The following is a 22,425-nucleotide window of genomic DNA, read 5'->3' on the forward strand; positions in this document are numbered from 1 at the left end:
CGCATCTAATGGAAATTGGTAACCGTTATGTAATAATTTTATTTCACGTATCACGAACGTCACGAACGTATCGCCCGCCCGCGGTCCTCCCTAAGCCCGGTGCTGTTTCTACTAACGCCAACCGTTTCCCAGGAGTGGGGTGAATGTGAGCGTGAGGGTGAGGGTATGTTGCAGCCGGCGCGGCGGCTGGCGCAGCCGTGCTCGCTGACGTGCGGGCGCGGCGTGCCCACGCTGGCCTGCGCCGCCTGCCTGTGCCTCTACCACCCCGCCTGCGCCGGCTACAGCTCCGTGCCGCCCTCCTCCTCCTCCTCGCCCGTGCTCTGCAAGGTACGTACTGCGCCGGCTACAGCGCCGCGACGCTATTTTCTTCCTTCTCATTGTTCTCCTCCTCCTCCTCCTTTTTCTCCTCCTCCTCCTCCTCCTCCTCCTCCTCCTATTCCTCCTGCTCCTCATCGCCCTTCTTTTCTTCACCCCATTTATCCTCCTCTCCTTCGCCCTTTTCCTTTTCTTTCTGATCTTCTTCCCTTTTCCTCTACCTCTGCCTTCTTTTTCTCCAAAGGGAGGAGCCTGTACTCCTCTTCCTGCTCATCCGTACTTAGTAGAGTGCGTACTGCGGCGCTCGCCTGTGTTTTTACGACTCCATCTCATTAACTACTTTTTTTAGAATTGCCGCAAGTCCACGTCACCACCAATAGATCCGCCGCCGCTGACGCACAAGTCCGGCGTGACGGCGGCCGGCTCGGCGCCGGCACCCGTGCCGCGCCGGGTTCCGGTACCGGTACCGGTCCCGGTTCAGAAAGTTAGACCCGATAAGCGCGTGCTGCTGCGGATGAAGGTAAGCTTTTTCTTATACTACTGAGGTGGCAATCAAGCATACGGCCCATCTGATGGTAAGTGGTTACCGTAGCACTTAACCCCCTTTTTGACGAACCCCATGCTGTAGTGTCTTGAAAGAAACCTCGGCCGGGAGCTCACTTCATAACCTGAGTGTTCGTGGGAGAAAACATGTTTTATTGTTCGAGGGGTACATGCATTCGGAATAATTCAGATCGAGCTTAAAACGGTCCATAATTTTTTAGTAGATGTACTACGTAGGTCTCGGGGTGCTTCGAGGCGAGGAAATTATCGATAAAAACATTTCTAATCTGTAACTAAGAAAATTTTAGTATTTTTTCGTATCAACCGACTTTAAAAAGAATTAAGGTTTTCAATTCGGTTGTGTTTTTATGTTTGTTACCTCATAGTTCCGTCGTTTAAAAATCGATTATATGCTTACTGATTGGTTTCGTAGAAATTTTATCAAAATCGGTACAGTTGTTTAGTTTGGAAATAAAAATAAGTGGATTAGCCACAATTGATTAAAAATTATTTTAAAAAGGGGATGTGAGCTAGTTCTTTTTTTTATACAACTTAGAATGGCAAACAAGCTGACGGCCCACCTGATGGAAAGTGGTAACCGTCGCCTATAGACACGAGCAGTGGTCATGGACAAAACAGAGGTATATGGTACTGTTTCGAACTCAGAACTCAGATGTTATTCCTCTGTACCCAGTAAATTCACGCCATATCCCACCCTTCAAACCGAAACACAGCCATGCAAACACAACTGCTTCACAGTAGAAACACGAATGGAATAGAGATACCCAAGCAAACGACTTTTGTACAAAGTCTCCCTCTGGTTACCAGAGGGAAACTTTGTACAAAAGTCGATGTTGTCGATTAAAAATGTTTTAAGAGGGACACTGCTGCCCATCCCTTTGCTATTAAGTTTCTTTAGTCGCCTGTTACGACACCCACAAGAAAAATGTGACCTATTCTATACGCGGATGATATTATGATCATGTAAATATATAAATACGAAGACATACAAATATATATAAATATACATGAATATACAGAAATATTAATATAAATAAATATACAAATGAACGACATGCTTTCTAACTGTATTGGGTTGACTGGAAGTGATCTCTGTCAGAGATAAGTCCACTCTTGCTCACAATATTTGTAAATGCATTAACAATGTAATTTACAAGTGCAATAAAGAATATATACATACACGATAGTATATTGCTTTACTGATAAAATGACAATAGTTATGTATCACTCTCACAGCTTCCTTATTAAGACATTTGTGGACCCTATTGTCTTGTAGGAATGGCCATGAATTACGCTTTAACAATTTTTTGATCGGTCCATTCGCTATGATGAGTCGTTGAACGACTAGGTCGCGGGCGGCGGCCCAGACGGTGAACGTGTGTGGGCGGTCGCTAAGCCTCCTCCCCAGCCGCAACCGCAACCACAGTTGCAACCGCAACCGCAGCCGCAGCAACCGCGAGCGGTTGCGTGTCCGCGGGCGGTCGCCATGCGAGCGTCGCTACCGCAGTCACTAGCATTACTCAACGGTAGACGGTTCATCGTGGTGCCTAGATCTGTGGTACAATCTTCACACCAGTGAGTCGCTTATTTCCACGCATTTAGATATTTTCACTTATAATAATTTCTTTTTATCAACATCAGAGATTCATGTACGTTATGAGGGACGGGAATTAATGCTAATTTATCAAGCTAGATTTTTCGGTCATGTGTTTTTTACAGGATGTCATTGGAATGGCAACCCCATGCTATTGGTATGTACTGGCGAAGCGTTAGTGAGAGATGATAGATGAGGATGAAAGCAGGTCAGTTGGCAATTCCACAAGACTTAATCGCGATGTTTTCCAGGGGGAGCCACGCTATAAAAATATTGTTAGCAACAAGCCTATTACTAACAATCCCTTTCCCCTTTTGGCCATGTGTTTACCACAGTGTAAACTGATTGAAATGTCAAGATAACTCAGGTAAATTATTATTTTCAACAGATTCAAAAATAAGAAGAGAAGGGGAGAACATTGTCAATTTGGAAAATTCTTTTTTATATGAAAGTATATACTTTCAGATTCTCTCTCTCTCTCTCTCTCTCTCTCTCTCTCTCTCTCTCTCTCTCTCTTCATTTAAGAGTGTCTTCTTTGATCCTATAAAAATTTTATCAAAATCAGTCCAGTAGTTTAGTTTCTAAATCAAAATGGCTTTACCACGATTAAAGTAGGTGTTTTTGTGGAACAAAATCTTACATTATTTACCTAAATGATAGTTTTAATTCCCGTCTCTTGTATAAACTCTACAACTGTTTCAAAATCAGAGTATATATGTATATATATATATATATATATATATATATATATATATATATATATATATATATATATATATATATATATATATATTTGAGAATGGGTGAACCGATTTTTCCAATATTTTCAATGTTAGTACATCTAGCGCACATTAGGCCGATGCCCCTTTTAAGTCTTATTCAGTAAGTTTCTTTACTTTCCGTGACAAAAGATTAGAAAGATAAGATCCGCTGAATTGATCGCTAGCCAATTGTAGTTCCAGTGTGTATTTTAGGAAGAGAAAATTGAAAAAATAATATATTTTTTTAAAAGAATCATATGTGTATTCTATTGGTATTGTGTAATATGCAAACGTAATATTTTTATTTTCAGGTAACATGGCGCAGCAAACTTCTACACTGCACACGTGGATTTAAAGTGTATTTTATAGAATTTTTGTTGTAATTGTTTGTTACACTTATATTGGAAGGTGAAAGTAACGTACTGTCTGTTAGTCTGTCGGGTCGACTCAATCAAACTCTATTATCATTGCGTCAACACAGGTTTTGTAGATTTAGATACTGAAGTTTGTTTCTGAATTTGAATTAAATTTTTTTTTTAATATATATGCGGTATGCCGATATCGCAGTCTGAACGGTGGATCACGGTTTGGCCAAATGCTAAACTCGTTGGTCATATTTTTAAGTATTCAACTGACCCAGTGTTTATTGGTTTTAACAGGTTTCGCTTTAAACTTTTTAGGGAGTCAATGGGAGGAATCGTACAAATCTGCAAAATTTAATATGTAGTGTATTGAGTCGCCTCGTCATGATATGGTATTTTTTTTTTCTTATTGTGGGCGAGTATTGTAGACACTTTATATCAGGGCTGTCCAAATTAGACAGGATCTAGGGCCAATAAAAATTAATAAATTCTTTGGGAAGTCGCAAAATAATTGCAAAAACAAAATACAGTAATAATATCGTTATTTTATTACTTTTTATTGTATTACTTTTTCATTAATTTATTTTTTACAGTTCTGTTAACATCAATATTGGTATTAAAGATTTGGCGGGCCGCATTAATTCAATCCGCTGACCGTTTGTGGCCCGCGGGCCATAGTTTGAACAGTTCTGCTTTACACAGACTACACAAGAATTTGAATTGGCTGAATAAGACACAAAGCCTTATATTTGTAGCAGTGAAAATTTTATGCAATGTTATTTGTTTTACAATTAACTCTGTTGTTAAACAACTTGCTCGTATATTGTTTTTTGGTTTGAACGATGATATATGATAATGAGCAAGTCACTAGGGATTTTCAACTTAAATCTTCATGTTACAAACTTTACTGCTGCTACCAAACTGCGTGTTATTGGTGAATCCGTTCCGACTAATGTTGTGTTATTGTGCTATATGTTGTATAAATTATTTGATATCAGTTGAACGCAGTTACGTATATTATATAATAAAAAGACGTAACAAGATTGTTTACTAATGCCAATTATAAAAAAAAAAAAGTAGTTTAGTATTAGTCTATGATTTTTAAATTGCATCTAAGATTCGATTTCATTTATATATAAATTTGTAAAATATGAATGCGATATAAACTTTCTACTATATATATATATATATATATATATATATATATATATATATATATATATATATATATATATATATCGGATATAAAATAGTTGCAATGCCATCAAAATCTGTAAGCCTTGTGAATGGCAACGCATGAAGGATATTACAGGCGTCACAGTATATTCTGTGACGTCAGTAGTGCTCTTTATGTATATAGGCGACTTTATGTATAATCCCAACTTTTCGTTAGTTAACTTGTTTTTGCTATTCTGTCATAAAATAAAAGTATATATGTAGCAAAAAGACGGATTGTGGAAAATGAAAATATCATAGACAACGGACTGGGTCCATTGTCTATGGTACTTTATTTTAATTCTGAACACGGATCAAATTCTAACAGAATTGTACAAGAATTTATTACATCTATTTTGCACATATAACATGATAAAATATGTATGTAATATGTACTTTATAAATTTTTAATACTTCGCCAATTTGTACTAAGTTATTGTTATTTTATAAAATTCATTAAACTATGAACATGTTATCACGTTTATTTCAATATAGTGTAATATCCTTTTGTAATTCCATTTTGAACTTTGTGTATGATAATATTACGGTTTATTATTTTAAAATATGTTGAACCGTACATAGTTATATAAAGGAAATGTATCAAACCATAAGTGTTCATAATAAATTATAACCTCTATTCGTTTTGGTGTTTTCCACTGCGATTCTTAAAAAGAATCATTGATAAGGTAATTAATTATAATTATATTTAATGTTTTTTTATTTTAGTGATTACTAGATTCTGGGGAGTTTAAAAAATACTGTTATATATATATATATATATATATATATATTAACTCGCGTTTTTTTAACTCTCCAGTACATTAATATGTTACTTACTAATAAATTGTATTAAATATTTTTGTTTGTATATAGTGAGGAAAAACGCCGAGGCCGCGTCGCCAACGGCGCGGCGTCGCCGCCGGCCGCCAGCGCGGCCGCCGCGTCCCCGCGTCGAGGCCGCGGCCGGCCCCGCATCGATGACACCGACTACTTCACAGCCTTCTACCAGAAGGCGCAGGAGAAGAACTACAATGTTGTCGTACAGGTATTGTCTTCAACGGACTTTAGAAACTAAGATAGATAGATAATAATTATGAGAACTGCAACCGGAGGTCTAAAAAAAAAACGAAATTTTATTAAAAAACTGATTTAATTCTATTATTAAGAGTTACAATATAAAATTCCTATATTTAATTATTTATTTATTAGAAACCAACGGCATTACAGTTAAGATTTACATACTAGTATTTAAAATATTAAGGCCAATAATAGATTTCTTATTATTATAAAAGTACAAAATTGGTTTGCGCAAAAAAGGAAAAGTACTATTATTTTAACTAAAATGACTGCTCAGTTCGAAGTCAGTTCAAAGTGTGAACCAAGAGGGCGTTTTCAACCCGTTACGTAGACCAGTCTCGTGCTGCAGCATCAGCAATCACCTAGTTAGACATTTACGATATTGATCCATTTTGGATACGATACGGTGTCAGCGGTCTTGATAGTAGCTTGCTATGTAACATACTCTTTTTTTTTTGATGGGTGAAAATGGTATGGTAGCCTCGCCTGCGCTAACGGGATACGCTGGCGGAGCACCAGTGAAGGGTGATGGATGAGAATGAAAACAGGCCAGTTAGCCTATCATGATGGATTCATCAGGAATTAACCATGATAGTTTCCAGAGAGAACCGCGAGGAGGTCAACCTGGTTGGGTATATTGCTACGAATGGGATTCTCAGTCTCCATTACTAACAATCCCTTTCCCCCCTAACATACTCTATTGTTTCCTCCATAAGGTTACAATAGTAACCTTATAAACGATTACAAGAAATGATCACAGTGAATCTCTAAAAGCCATCTCTTCCAGACAACCCAGGATGTTCACAAATCGGTTATTTTTTTTTTCTATCTTTTTATCTTATAACTCCGTCAGTTGTAAACCAGTTTAGTCAGTAACCCAAATGTATTATGCGTGTAATATTTTCGATTTGTTTGCACCGTTTTCTGTTATTCCTATCGGCGATCGACTGATAAGTAACGCCATATGGTGGCGAATCCGCCATCTACACAGCCTAGGTGTATTAAAGTTTATTAATAAATGAACATTTTGTGTCAGATATTCCAATATTTGGGCATGCGCGACTTGGCACACTGCGCGCGCGTGTGCAAACTGTGGCAGCAACTCGTCTCCACGCCCGCCCTCTGGCGGCACATCAGGATGAAAAATTCACATGTAAGTACAGTCTACATTTTGTTACTTTCGTTTTTAAGTAAGTTTAAGCCAATAAGTTTGTCATTTTAAACTATTATTATTGTCCCACTTTGACAGATTTTTAGTTCGATTATTAATGTTTGTTTTTTTTTAACCAAATTAAAAAAGAAAGAGGTTCTCAATTCGTTTATGTTTTTTTTTTATGTTTGTTACCCCATAACTTCGTCGGTTAAAACCGATTTGTAATTTTTATTATATCTGAAAGGACATCATACATATATAATAGGAATAACATCTGAGTCCTCAGGAATGGCAACGCATGGAGGGTATCATGGGCAAAACAATATACTCTGTTATGTTCATGGTCCTGCTCATGTTTATAGGTGACGGTAACCACTATCCATCAGATGGGCCGTCAGCTTATTTGCCATTCTAAGTTGTATAAAAAAAATATATAGATTGAAAAAGGCCTAAGTTCACCAGAGGACAATTAGCGGCTGATATAATGATGTTAATATGTAAATATAGCAGTAAACAATGCTGTTGTAGCTAATTATGGTATATTGTTCATAAAGATAAATAAAGGCATATAATTATGTAATCTTAACATGCAGTACACACACCAACCCATACAGATATACCATACACACATACTTAAAGCATACAAACACACTACACGCCGTCACCTAATGTTTTATAATATAAGTATTAGTAAAATAGTATTGTTTTTTTTTTTATACAACTTAGAATGGCAAACAAGCTGACGGCCCACCTGTTGGAAAGTGGTAACCGTCGCCTATAGACGTGAGCAGTACCATGGACATAACAGAGTATACTGTTTCGCCCATGATACCCCCCATGCGTTGCCATTCCTGTGGACTCGGGTGTTATTCCTCTGTACCCAGTAAATTCACGCCATATCCCACCCTTCAAACCGAAACACAGCCATGCAAACACAACTGCTTCACGGTTGAAACACGAATGGGACAGAGGTACCCAAGCAATCGACTTTTGTACAAAGTGTCCCTCTGTTGTTACTTCAATTCACAATAAGACAATGTAGTAAGAAGACGTGTCATTTGATTTTCTACAACAGATCAGCAAAAGCATTTTTAAACCTTAAGCGCTACAAAGATTGCTTTGTACTTGATATCAGTATTAGTAATTAAAGAATTATCAACACATTTTAACAATACCACATGCATAATTGGAAATAAATGTTAATTATTTGGCAATACAAAGGCTAAAATATTACTTACACAGTATATGATCCTATAGCTCATGTCTATAGGCGACGGTTACCACTTTCCATCAGGTGGAGCCGTCAGCTTGTTTGTCATTCTCGGTTGCATATACATAAGAAAAGAGTTGGCTAAGCATACTCTCTCTTGCATTGAAACTAGTCAATGATGTTTTGAGCCGGTATCCACAATTGGACTTGTTTGCCTCCAACTTGCTGGAGTTTCGTCGGATGACCACAGAGTGTTTGTGTTTAGAGATTTAGGTCCTAATGTTATTTCTAGTTAAATATTTTTAATATTATTTCTTTTATTTATGTGTATTATATCTTTTTTTAAATATGTTATTGTACTGCTGCTTTCTTGGGTGACAGAAAGTGGTGGAAGACTGTAAAGCTCATCCAGTTGATGAAATAAATAAATAAATATTTCTCCCTCAGGTAAGCGACTGGGGCGGGTTGTGTGATGCACTGAAACGACACGGCACGAAGCGGCTTGATCTACGCAAGATGTTGCTGCCACAGAACGACACTGTATTCTGGGAACAATTCGCTGAACACATATCCAAAGTAGACACACTAGAGAGGTATGTTATATATATATATATATATATATATATATATATATATATATATATATATATATATATGTGTAGATTAAAATGTTCCGTTTGTTACACTATTTACATTTATACTTTTTTTATTTGTAAGTTTGCTCATTTAAAAAGATATTATAAAAATTATAAACCGCTGAAAGTTGTACAGTAAATTTTTTTTTTCATTTTTATTTCAATCTTTAAATCCAGTCCAGTAAGTTTAGTGTTTGCGTCATAATTTTTGTTACATATTATAAAAAAATGTATTACTTTTTATTATGTAAAATAAAAAAAATGTGCATTATTCTTATTTTGAATTTGTCATATTTGTATAAATTTTATTTTTTGTTATATACTTTAAAAATCTAAGAATGAGGAATTACATAGAAGGAATAATAAAATAATTAGTAAAAAGAGGACGAAAGATATGCAACCAGTTGGTTTTTTTTTTCAGTTCATAGCAGGCAAGTGTATAGAAAGTGTTTGATATGTCAATTATTTGTCATTAACAAATTTTACATTACTAGATTATATATTTGACACAGTTTATGTAGAAAGTATGCGAGTAGGTTGTATCTGAATTTGGTAGGGTTATATGACCTTATATCTTCTGTACACTAGCCTGCTACGAATTAACAATTTTATCAGTCCTATGTAATTCCTCGTTCTTAGTTTAAAATATGAAATTGTAATTTGAAATATGTAAATAGTATGTAATGGTTATATGGCGTGCGCGCAGGATCGAGATGTGCCGGTGCCCGGCGGCGGCGGTGGAGGCGCTGTGCCGCGTGGGCGGGCTGCGCGCGCTGTCGGCGCTGGCCATCCGCGACGCGCGCCTGGACCCGGCGCCGCTGGCGCGCCTGCCGCTGCTGCACGAGCTGCGCCTCAAGAGCCTGGCCGGCCTGTCGCTGGCGCGCGACCTGCGCCCGCTGGCCGCGCTGCACCACCTGCGCCACCTCTCGCTCACCTCCATCAAGGTGCCGCCTCGCTACACGCACACGCACACGCACACGATATATCGCATTATCTACATTATTACTTTGCCGACACAATATTATTAAACCCCTCCCTTTTTTTTATCGTAGAGAGATGCATCATGCAGACCCATACGCCCCGGGGGAGGCGTATGGGTACTGCCGGACTCCTACCGGCTAAAACCACCACGGCATCCGTCGCCGCGCCAAAGTATTGGGGACCCGGGTTCCATTCAACCCCTCCCCTGACTCAACTTTATTTTACCTTATGCTATTTTTTTTAGATATTCGATATTATGTTCACTTGTGCCTTTTTTTCAATTTTCGATTTTCTTACTTCCGTTATATAAGACAATATTACGTTCACTTGAAGAAGCTGTCTTCCTTTCCAAATTACTTTTTCACATTTTTCAATATTGCTCACACTTGGAATCTTTCTGTATAATTCTCATTTAATCTGCATTATTCTTTGCTTGTATTTATATTTATTAAGATGACATCGTTATTATTAATCTCCCTAGACTAACTAGAGCATACATAATAACAAACAGACAACTAAAAGATTTTTCTCAAACATGCTTGGAAATGTGAGCATTATTTTGACAATCTTCTTAGAGATAAATCAAAATTCCCGTACTGGCCAGATACATGCGGACAGCGGCCGGCAAAAGTTGTATGAAAATCCATATCTGTTGTGTTTTGTGGCCACATAAATTACTATGTAAACTCATATCTGTCATGTAATTTAAAAATAGAATGACCTTTTACTTCGAAACATGGCTACCAAAGAGGTGACTAATAAAAGGTTTTATTTAAATTTCGAACTGGCTTGCAAAAAGAAAGCTGTTTATTGAAAAAAAAAAAAGAAAGGAACATTATAGCGCGTTAAAAAATATTATTGTTCGTTATTGGTTATTGAACTTAAAAAGTAAAATTGTGTTTTTGATTTCCGCGCATTGTTTGAGAAAAGTACTATACAAGCCTTGGCCATAACTAGGCATTGATGGACTCACGTATGTGTGCCTCGGCTACACCTCGGCCCACATTTGCACGTTCGTCCATCGATGCCTCAGTTGCTGGCCGCTGCAGTAATGTAATAATTAATTTAATGGAATAGATGATGCGTATCATAATAGGATGTGCGGTGTGCGCAGGAGCTGGGCTGGTGCCTGGTGGACGTGGTGGGCGAGCTGGGTGCACTGGAGGTGCTGGAGCTGGGCGAATGCTCGTTCCGCGCCGAGTTCGCGGGCGCGCTGCGGCGCCTGGCGCGGCTGCGGCGCCTGCGCCTCGAGCGCGGCACCGCCGCCTGCGCCGCGCCCGCCATCCTGCGCGCCGCCGCCCGCCTGCCGCGCCTCGCCGCGCTCGAGCTCGTCAACGTCGACGTCAAGGTACCGCCGCCCGCCGCCCGCCGCCCGCCGCACACGCTACACGCTACACGCTACACACTACACGCTACACGCTACACACGGCCGCACGCTGCGGCGCCTGCGCCTCGAGCGCGGCACTATCTACGTCAAGGTACCGCCGCTTGCCACGGCTTCGGCCCGACGTCTCTCCTGCTGCTGACCTCAGGTGACCTTAACAGCTTCACCGGACGCGTGCAGAGTGCACTCGAAGCCCGCGGGAGATGAGCGTCGAAGTGTCTACCCTTACCGATAATTTACGGCGTACACCTAACGGCGCTAGAGCGGCTCGGACCTCAGCTTACTTCGCCACATACTCAACCGACCGCTATCGAGAGATGGAGGGTCGCCTGAGATTGGTAAGGAGAGGGATTCGACATCTTTCCAGACTCCCTTTCAATACTGTATAATATTTTTTTTTTTTTTTACAACACGGGCATACGAGCATGCGGCTCACCTGATGGTAAGTGACTACCGCGCCCATGGTTACGATAGAATCGATTTCATATCCATTAGAAAGAGATAATCAATAATAGTATATTGTCTTTTCTAATTAGTCATGAGAATGCTACTAAAAACGTATCTATGGGTACGTTCTTTTAAATTTTGCTAACAATTTGAAATCGTATAGAATAAATACTTGAATATATTATAAATGTTCTACTTTGTCGGCAGGTCGGTTTCGACGATGCGTTAGCCGAGTGCAAGAACATCCAGCGTCTCCTGATCATACCCACTTACGTGTCGCAATCCGCCACCACCAACAAACAGGTAATATTTTATATGATACTAGCATATATTCGCGACTTCGCCCGCGTGGCTGAAATAAAAAGTAGTCTATATTCTATATAGTATGTGTATACCAAATTTAACTTTTACATATATAGTATTAGTAAGGATTTTTTAGAATACACGACCGGCGTCTTGGCATCCCAAAATCGTATTTCAGCACAAATCTCTGAACTGTCACTTAATATTTTGATTATTTAAAACATAATGTATGTGCGTGGTTGCGTGCGTGCGTGCGTGCGTGCATGTGTATGTATTTATTTATTTATGTGTGTAAGTTTATTTTTATTTATGTATTAATGTTATATTATTATTTATGAACTTTATTATTTACATATGTAGGTGTGTACAACTGTTTTTATTGTATTATATATTCAATTTTTACCCTGGTTTCAATTTTTACCGGTTATTACCCTTGTACATTCTACAGTTTTCTTTTAGCTTTTCAAAGGTTGACTGTAAGAGATCCCTTATGAGTGAATAGTATATGCTTGTGTGTGTGTGTGCAGGTGTTGAGCGGTGTGCTGCGGCTGAAGGACACGCTGACGCACCTGATGTGGGGCGTCACCATCGAGCTGCTGCGCGTCACCGAGCTGTTCATCGACCAGTGCGAGCAGGGCGCCGACCGCCGCAAGGACGTGGGCGAGTGCATCCCCGTGCTCAAGCCCGTGCCCGGCTGCCGCCTGCCCGACCACCGCCACACCGTCGCCGGCCCGCCGCAGGTCGCTAACACCACCTCTCGTACCACTCGCCCCACTCGCTCTTCTACGTATTCATTTGCTCGCCTGTGTTCGAACATTATTTCCATCACTGTTGTACTTATTCATTCATCCCCTCTTTCATTCATTCATTCTATCACTGTTTCACTTGTTAATTCATTCTAAATTTCACTATTTCTTTCGCTCACTCTTTCATTATTCATTCATTCGATCTCTCTTTCGTACTCATTCGTTCAATCTCTCTTTCGATTATTCATTCATTCTCTTACTCACTGTTTCTCTTATTCATTCATTCACTCTTTCGCACTCATTCCTTCTGCTTTTTAACTCTATCATTTACTCTCCCATGTGTTTCTTGTTTCTTTCTATACAGAAAAAATTCAAAATAAACTCTGACAATTTAGACCTGTAACAAGGAAAGGAACCTAAAAATCCGCGAAAAAAAAAAAGAACAGCGAATGACTCATGTGCCAAAGTTACCCCCGGTGCCAAAGTAACTCCGTTTCACGGTATATAACAATCCGTATCCTATAATTTAATTCCTTGCATTCACTATAACGGCAATAGTCGACAAATGTCTATGATTAACTCGCTATTGATTATAATCGTAAGTATATGTATATGTATTTTAATTATGCTTCCAAATACAAGGATTTTAAAATTTTATATATTTTGTTTGTTTAGGTGGAGATTCTTCCGCTGCCAACCCTCCAGCGGCTATTATCGGCGCAACTGCCGACCACCAAACTGAAACTGTTGCGCATACCCTTCCACGCCACCTGGCGGCAGTCGCTTGCAGACTTCCAGTAGCGAATCACGTGTGACGGTACACGCACAGCACACTATGTATATACATCCGAGACATTCTGTCCACTGTATAGTGTGTTTGCATGGAAATTAAACTTTACTAGAATATCGTTGGTGTGCATTTGACGAGAGTATTTCTTAGGACTAAAATTGTTCTTACTCACGTTTTTGAGTTCCAAATTTAAATGTCAAATTTTTTTTTATGAACTGTAAGTGGAGAAATGTTGAAATTATTAAAAGTGTTATACTTTAGTTCAAAGGTCTTCTTAGTACTTTCTAGATTCTTCTGTATAGCGCAGCTTTTAGATAAATTTACAATATAATTGTAAAAATAAAGGTGGCGCAGGAGAAATGATTATTTGATAAGAGGTGATTGGATGCGACTGTTTCTAATTATTAATAATCGTTTAAGAGATTTATACGCGCGACACTAAAATACCTTAAGGTATTAATTTTATAAATTAAAATTTATATTAAGAGATTTTTTACTAAGGAACTTATTCTAAAATTTGGTAACACTAAATTTGTATTGGGGTCTATTCTGAAATGTCATTTTTTAAAGCTATATCTAAAACGTAAATTTTAACTTGGCATTATAGTGAACCTGTATTATTAGACCACTAAATAACTAAATATCAAGTGGTTAATAACCTTTATTTCGCACTCAAAATAATAAAATGGGAAACATTGTTTTTTTACAAAATTGTGCTTTACAAAAGGCGGCCTTATTTGTAATAGCAATCTCTTACAGACGACCTGGTTCTTCATTGTAATCATTTGAATAGTATTATGTGTGGGTAATGTATATTAATATCTATGTATTGTAGTTCCAATATCTATATATTGTAGTTTTAATATTTATGTATTGTAGTTACAATATCTATGTATTATTGTTACAATATCTATGTATTGTAGTTACAATATCTATATATTTTTGTTACAATATTTATATATTGCAGTTACAATATATATGTATTGATTCAATATCGGATGTATTATTAATTCATTATCAAATACATAATATCGAAATGAATATAGATATCCGACTGGTATGGGTGATATCATACGTTACGACATTTTTCCCACCACTAGAGGAACCCAATATATAGATAAACGGTACAGATATTACCCGTATCTAGTTCTGCAAAGTTAAAAAGTTAGTTCTGTCTAGTTACTGACACCATAGATTTATTTTTTACAGGTTCTTAGAATATTGATTCCACTATCATATATCATATGTCGGCAATGCGCGCGTAATACCTCTGGTATTGTAGGCGTTCATAGGCTACCGTAACCGCTTACCATCAGGTAGGCCGTATGCTTGTTTGCCACCTGTGCTATAAAAAAAATATCAATTGAAAATGATGACGGTTACCACTTTCCATCAGGTGGGCCGTCAGCTTGTTTGCCATTCTAAGTTGTATAAAAAAAATATATGTTCTAGCTATAGAGAATGGCGTTTCATTATTGACGCATCTCTATTCCAAATGCGAAGTCATCGACATATAGTAAAACTTTTTTTTTTTTTAATTGAACCTCTTTTCCACGTCATAGAGTTTAATTTTGTACGTACTGTATAGGACTACGTATTTGAAATAGAATTAATGAATGTCTAACTATACTTTTTATTTGCACTATATTGTAATTGTTTGTATCTATAATAAGTTTACTATTGTAAGCTTTTGGAGGAAACAATAAAGTGCATCTATCTATCTATCTATATAACATAGGAAATGATAACACATAAGCAATAATACAGTGAATATATATGTATAAGTAAATATATAACAATTATATGTATATTAACACCATTTCAAACACTATACGAAATTCACACTCAAGAATATTAATTTAATACAAAGTTAAGAGATACGATAGAATACGCGAGGCGGATCATTTTTTATATGACTTCAAAAATGCTTCAATGTTTGCCTAAACTCACAATTTTGTGCATGAAACTAGAACGCAATTTATCCCTTATGGGTTTATGGGTTAAACTATGTATAAAAATACCAACTGTAAGACTTAGATAAAACACAATTCAAGAAAATAAAAATATTCAAAAACAACAAAATGTAGTGGTACTGGATTTTTTTTTGCAATTTTTTTCTTATATCGTAGTAAATATATATTTAAATACAGAGTATTATTGATATGCATATATCAATTTCAGAAGATCTAAAATTAAAATCAATAACAAAAGGCTATTTTAATAATATAAAGAATAATGCTTTATTTAATATTATCCGCATAGTCTAGGGGATTTAAAAGTGCATATTAATGTGGCAAAAAAAAAAAATTATGAATTATGTATAAATCCCCCAAAATTTTATCATATTTTTATCTGCTACCACGTGATCGGAAACTATCTGAAATGTATGATGACGTAATATGGAAGTAAACAACATATTTGTCATTAATATTCCTTTGCAATTATAGTAGTGATGCGCGAATCGAAATGGTTTAGTTATTCGAATAATTAGTAATTACTAAATTTATTAATAAACTGCTAAATCAAAAACTTAGGACAACTATGTGACAATATTGAATTCTAACCTCAATCATAAATAAAAATGTGTTTGTGTACTTCAACAGAAAATAGTTGAATCATTTACATTAGGATTTCTATGAATAAGTTGTAACAATTTTTTTTTATACGACTTAGAATTGCAAACAAGCTGACGGCTCACCTGATGGAAAGTGGTAACCGTCGCCTATAGACATGAGCTGTGCCATGGACATAACAGAGTATACTGTTTCACCCATGATAACCCCCATGTATTTCCATTCCTGAGGATTCAGGTGTTATTCCTCTGTACCCTGTAAATTCACGCCATATCCCACCCTTCAAACCGAAACACAGCCATGCAAACAATTGCTTCACGGTAGAAACACGAATAGGACAGAGGTACCCAAGCAATCGACTTTTGTACAGTCTCCCTTTGGTATTTTGTGTATTTATGTATTTTGTATGGGCTTTGTTTTTGGTACATTAACGAATAATTTTCCAGTGTATTTATAGTAGTATTTGCGCTCATTACACCATTGATACATTTTTTCTGTTGGGAAACGTTAAACATTAACAAAAATAAATATTGACCATACTCGTCTCGTCATACATCACACCGGATGATTATTTACTTCCATGTGACGTCACTGACGCCATATTGCTCGAAGGTTGCGTTTCGGCGGCCCATTTAAATTATACTTTTTATTTGCTACATTATTGGGAAATGTGTAAACACCACTGTATAGATGTTTTCTAGAAACCAATCAAATAGTCTATTATTAATATTAATAGTATTATGGTAATATATATATATATATATATATATATATATATATATATATATATATATATATATATATATATATATATATATATATATAGATAGATAGATAACTATATAAAGTGTGCTTAATACAAACACAAAAGCAATCATGGAACGCGTATGAACACGCGTCAAGAGCTTAAGCTCTATAAAATTTAATTTAATATCGACTTAATGATAAGATTTTCTATAGAAATGTTGGCGATCGCTGAGATGTCACTTTGACAGTGACATTTCTGTTTTTTTTTTTTTTTATTATACTCATGTAACCACCCCATCTAGAGTGAACTCAGGGACAATATGGTCCATGAATGTGATCAAACGAAAAGAGAATGTTCAACTCTCACAGTTGGCTACACTATGGTGGCCAAGTGCTTTTTTACGCTACGTTTGTGATCGAATTTCATTTCAGACGATAGCGAATTTGCTATGTTGCTCCAACTGGCCTAAACTTCGTCCTCCACTGGTGCCCCGCCATTAAAATCATTTGCATAAGCGGGTGCCCCATTCCATCGTCATTTATTAAACAAACTATGTATAAATAATATCGTGCTAAAATAACACCTAATATATTGCAAAGAATTATCTCGCGACCACAGTCGGAGTGGTTTGGTGGAAACTTCGAGATAACCTATGATTGTTTTAACTCCATATAACGAGAAAATTTATTCATAAAAAAACGTTAAACATCTTACAAACCTATTTTAACTATTGAAGTGTTTTGTCCTTTTTTTGTTCTAATTTATTTTAAGTGAAAGGCAGTGACAAAAAATCTTTAGTTAAAACAGGTTTGTAGCTTAGCTTGTTTTAGTTCTTATGAATAAGGAGGTAAATGTTAAATTTTTCAAACTGCTTTTAATTTTCGTCGACTATAACGCTAGTGTGTACGAACGGGAAAGCGGCATAGGCGTATTTAAGAGGGGGTCGGATGGGCTGTGCCTACCCTAGTATTGTTTGGTGCCCACCCAGGATGCGAACGGAGCTTGAAGCGCAGACATGTCTGAGATTATTAATGTACCTTTATTAAGGGGCTGGATCCCACCTGGAGAATAATCTTAAATGCGCCAATGAAAATGGAACTATAGACTTGTAATAAATCTTCTTTCTTTAAAGCACCTATCAATAGAATTATATGCTAATTTAACCTACTTATTAAGAAAATAGCCTTATGCAAATCCAAAAAATAGTTGTTTTCTGCATTACAAGCTTCAATTATTCTTATTTTTTTTTTATTGTACACAGATATGGATAAAAATTCATTTTCATGAACGCATCCATTGTGTGTAATCGTAAAAATAATATGGTCGATTTATATATAAATTTTGACGAGAATGCTAACGCTTGCATCATATTTCATGATTCAGGGCCCGGGATAATCATTCTCGTTAAAAGTATACACTTAAATCTAATCCGGTGACTTACAATTAAAATATATTTTTTAAACGTTTTAAAGTTGACATTGTTTAAATTGGCAGCAGTTGCATTCTAAAGGAGCTGCGGAAGATAAAAGATTAAAATGCAAAAGAATTGATAAGTTTCTTTTTTCTTCTATAAAATATATAATCTGTAGAAGTGTTTTCTCAGTACTTTGTATATAAATATATCTTATGTGGTATATAACAGAGCTCTATTCTTACCAACTATAAGATATGCATGCTACAAATTGTTTTTGTTTTCGAATAATTTAATTTTTACGTGATTCAAGCATGCACCTGAATAAATTTGTTTATTTCGCAAAGGAAACGCAATGTGCGGATGAAATAATTAGCTCTTATTATTTTTTTCTTAACAAATATATATTGTAAATATATTTTTTTTTAAACGTAGACTAGTGTAATCAGTGCCTATATGGGAACATTTGTTTTGTCTATGCCCGCACCGTTTAGTGTGAAGTGAGTTACAATTGCAATATAGGTGCTGATCTATTTGAAAAAATTATGTAGCAATTTATTCAAATACATACATATATTATTTTTAAGACATGTATATGCTAAGTACAATAGATTATCATGGAGAGGCAATGTGGCGTGGGCTATGAAAGCTTTCGTGGATTAAATATTACCTTAAAACGCTGGTTTGTTAATATTTGGCTAATTATTCATTATATTATATTTGTATTGGTCAGAAATGATCAACAAATCTAAATTGAATTTTATTTTAGTAGGCCTATTCAAAAGATCTTTGAAATCGTTATAATGTTTGTTGTAAATTGTACTGTATTAATTTAAATCGATATAATTAGCAACATTTTAAAGCTTCTCTCTTACCAGTGATACGTGTAACAAACGAATCCGTCTATAGATACGTTTACGCTACCATTTAAGGTAGGTAGTGGCGGCATACATTCCGAGTCCAGCGCTTTCTAAATCGCGTCATAACAGCAACTCTGTCGTCCTTATTCATAAAGACTAAAGCGTACAAGAATAACTCCCCTCGGGTTGCAGGTGTTGGGCGACGGTAGTTGCTTTCTATTAGATGGACTGTCAGTTTGTTTGCCTCTCTAACAATAAAAAAATTACTACAAACCTATTTTAGCTATTAAACAGTTTTGTCACTTTCTAATTGGGAATGTAGCATAAAAGAAAGAGACAAAACAGTTCAGTAGCTAAAATAGGTTTGAAATATTTAATGTTTTTATGAACGTTCTCAGCGTTGTATCTATCGACAGATTCGTTTGTTATTTCACGTGCAAATTTCCAAAAAATGTGTCTAAAAATGACAAAACGTTTTAGTCTCTCATACTGACACGACGCGTCCAGATGTCTAGTTTGTATAGAGGCTATATACAGGTTGTAAGGGACAGATTGGCAAAAACTGAAACAGTGAATTCAGACCATTATTCTGAATTAAAAACCAGTGAAAATTCTTTCTGGAAAATTTCTAAACTTTTTCCTGTATTTTTTTTCATTTTAAATCATGTAATCTATGATATTATGTCATAATATAAAGAAATAATAATATGTTATAATGAAACTAGCTGACCCCGTAAACGTTGTTTTACCACTTATTGTGAAATATAAAAATCGCGATTACAATACAGGGGTTGATCGTAAAACGATGAAAATTTAAAGTTTTATGTATTTTTCAATGCTAAATTATAATAAAATAAAAATAAAAAATTTGTCAAAATAATAAAAAAAATATTTTGGGGTGGGTCACCCTTATCATTTAAGGGTATGAAAAATAGATGTTGGCTGATTCTCAGACCTACACAATATGCACACAAAATTTCATAAATATCGGTAAAGCCGTTTCGGAGGAGTTTGGTAACAAACACCGTGACACGAGAATTTTATATATTAGATACTATGAAATACCAAAAAACTACAACATCCTTAAATTTTACCGTGACGTGTGGAATTAGCTGTGTAAGGTTAACGTTACAAGTGCACGAAAACTACCTACGAAGAAGCGCCGTTGATCGCGCGTTGTAGGTATCACGCGTCAAATTTTAAATACATTGCGCGGTGGCAAAACTAAAAATCGTTTATTAATATGACTGGTGCATTTCCAGTGGGAAAGTAATCTGCAATCTGATTCAAACCATTCATCTGAATCAGTTGTTTTCCTTTTGGTCAATTTGACCCTTCCACCCTGTATAATGTACAATGATCTTTGCACCAAAATGATAAAATGACATTAAAACAGTTATTATATCAAAAAGTTACAGATACCCGTGTTTTAAAGCTGTGATGATGTTGGTTTAGCTCAGGGGTCTCCCAACTTTCAAGTCTTAAAGCCACAATGGGTTTTCCAGTATGGTCCAAGGGCCAAAATAATAAACATTGGCTGTCGTGGGCCGGATTGATGGCACTGGCGGGCCAGATTTGGCATGCAGTCTGTAGTTTGGAGACCCCTGGTTTAGATCATTAACAGTGCCTACTTTTATGAGATTTTTTTGTTTTACGTACTAAATACTGTAAGTGTACAACACGAATGTCTAGATTAGTTGGATATGCTGGTATATTGTGAAAAATATGAAATTGTGGATACAGATTACACTGAAAATAATTGCGTTTTCTAAATCATATCATATTGTTGAATTACACTTAATCTCAAAGTGTAACTAACATACTGTTTTTCTATTATTATTATTATAAAATTTTTTCATCACGCTAACTTGTGTAAATTTAATTTTTATTTTATAAATTTATCGAGAAAATATTTATTAACTGAAATTATGATAATATTGCCTATACAAAATTACATACGAGAGTGTCTATTATTTGTTAATGTGGTGAAACATATTTTTATTTCTGGAGCGTGTCGTGTGTGCGGGGAAAGTGTAAAATATTTATTGGATAGGTTTTTGTAAAGTAGGCACTTAGTATTTTTACAGTGAATTTTAATTCTCTCGAAGTGTTAATAGATTTTGCGATAAATAAGTTAGATATATTAATAATATAGCTCATACGGCGGCCGGAATTCGTTTGTCTATTATATATAACTTATTCGAAAATATACAATCCATGACTCGGGAGTTGCGAGCATTATTTTATGTTAGACACAAAGGTCTATTGTGTAAAATCTCCTTCAGATTATATTGTATTTTTATTGTAGTTGATAAATTCGGGACGTCCCTGAAATGGCGTATTTTTATGTAAAAATTGCCTATAAAATGACGTCGTAATGACGTGTGCGCACGTTTCGGTCGCGTCCCGATAGGTTAATTATGTAGATTAAAGACAACTTGCTAGTAAACATAGGCGACTTATAATAAATGGTTGCCTTATAACATTTTTGTTTTATTTAAAACAGACCTACACAGATAAAATTTATTTATCTATAATCTAAAAATGAATCGCTGAATGTGTTGCTAATCGCAAATATCGAGAAGAGCTCAATCGACTTCGCTAAATCTTTTTTTAGAATATTCCTTGAAGTACGAGGATGTTTCTTACGGAGAGAAAAAAAATTGCCTGAAAAACTCTAAAAACAACACTTCTATACTCCCATACAAACGATTCGTAATAATACTTAGAAGTTAATTTGAACTTTAATACCATACCATAAAGTTCAAGTGTTAGTGGAGAGGTTCCGCGAAGACAATTGAGTGTCGTGGCACGGCGTGTTTTATAATTTTTCATTTTAGACAATGTAATTGTTGACTTATTAACTTTTTTTTATCTTACTAGCTTTTTTTAATAGATGATAATGGAATGGTAATCCCGCCTGCGTTATCGGTATACATTGGCGAGACACCAGTGAAAGATAATAGGTGAGTATGAAAAGACAGGTCAGTTAGCCTACTGTGACAAATTTAACAATAAATTAGTCACGATAGTTTCCAGGGGGAACTGCGTGGAGGTTGACCTGATAGTGTATTGCTGGCAATGGGCCAGTTTGACCCCATTACTGACAATCCCTTTTCCCCCTATCTTACTAGCTGACCCGGCGTCCCGAATAGCGGAATATGTAATAAAAAAAAAAAAAAAGGGATCGACTGTTAGACGGTACGAAGTTCGCCGGGTCAGCTAGTTAGTATTAGAAATATCAAAATTTAAATAAAATGTAAATGAAAAGTAGCGATGACACTAATAGGTTTTCA

General features: G+C 36.2%; 1 protein-coding gene across 1 annotated transcript in view; it reads left to right on the plus strand.

Moving 5' to 3' along the window:
• LOC113511211 (uncharacterized) overlaps nucleotides 1-21,612 on the plus strand; it is a 34,994-nt gene extending 13,382 nt beyond the window's left edge. The window contains exons 9-16 of the mRNA XM_052900304.1: nucleotides 5,685-5,856; nucleotides 6,925-7,041; nucleotides 8,699-8,844; nucleotides 9,593-9,830; nucleotides 10,982-11,215; nucleotides 11,906-12,001; nucleotides 12,529-12,741; nucleotides 13,423-21,612. Of these exons, the coding sequence (XP_052756264.1) occupies nucleotides 5,685-5,856; nucleotides 6,925-7,041; nucleotides 8,699-8,844; nucleotides 9,593-9,830; nucleotides 10,982-11,215; nucleotides 11,906-12,001; nucleotides 12,529-12,741; nucleotides 13,423-13,548 (1,342 nt within the window). The 3' untranslated portion in view covers nucleotides 13,549-21,612. The remainder of the gene's footprint in view (nucleotides 1-5,684; nucleotides 5,857-6,924; nucleotides 7,042-8,698; nucleotides 8,845-9,592; nucleotides 9,831-10,981; nucleotides 11,216-11,905; nucleotides 12,002-12,528; nucleotides 12,742-13,422) is intronic.
• Nucleotides 21,613-22,425: the final 813 nt, after the last annotated feature.

The sequence above is a fragment of the Galleria mellonella genome, unplaced genomic scaffold (assembly GCF_026898425.1).
Source record: "Galleria mellonella isolate WM207_F2 unplaced genomic scaffold, CSIRO_AGI_GalMel_v1 utg643, whole genome shotgun sequence".
Lineage (NCBI taxonomy): Eukaryota > Metazoa > Arthropoda > Insecta > Lepidoptera > Pyralidae > Galleria > Galleria mellonella.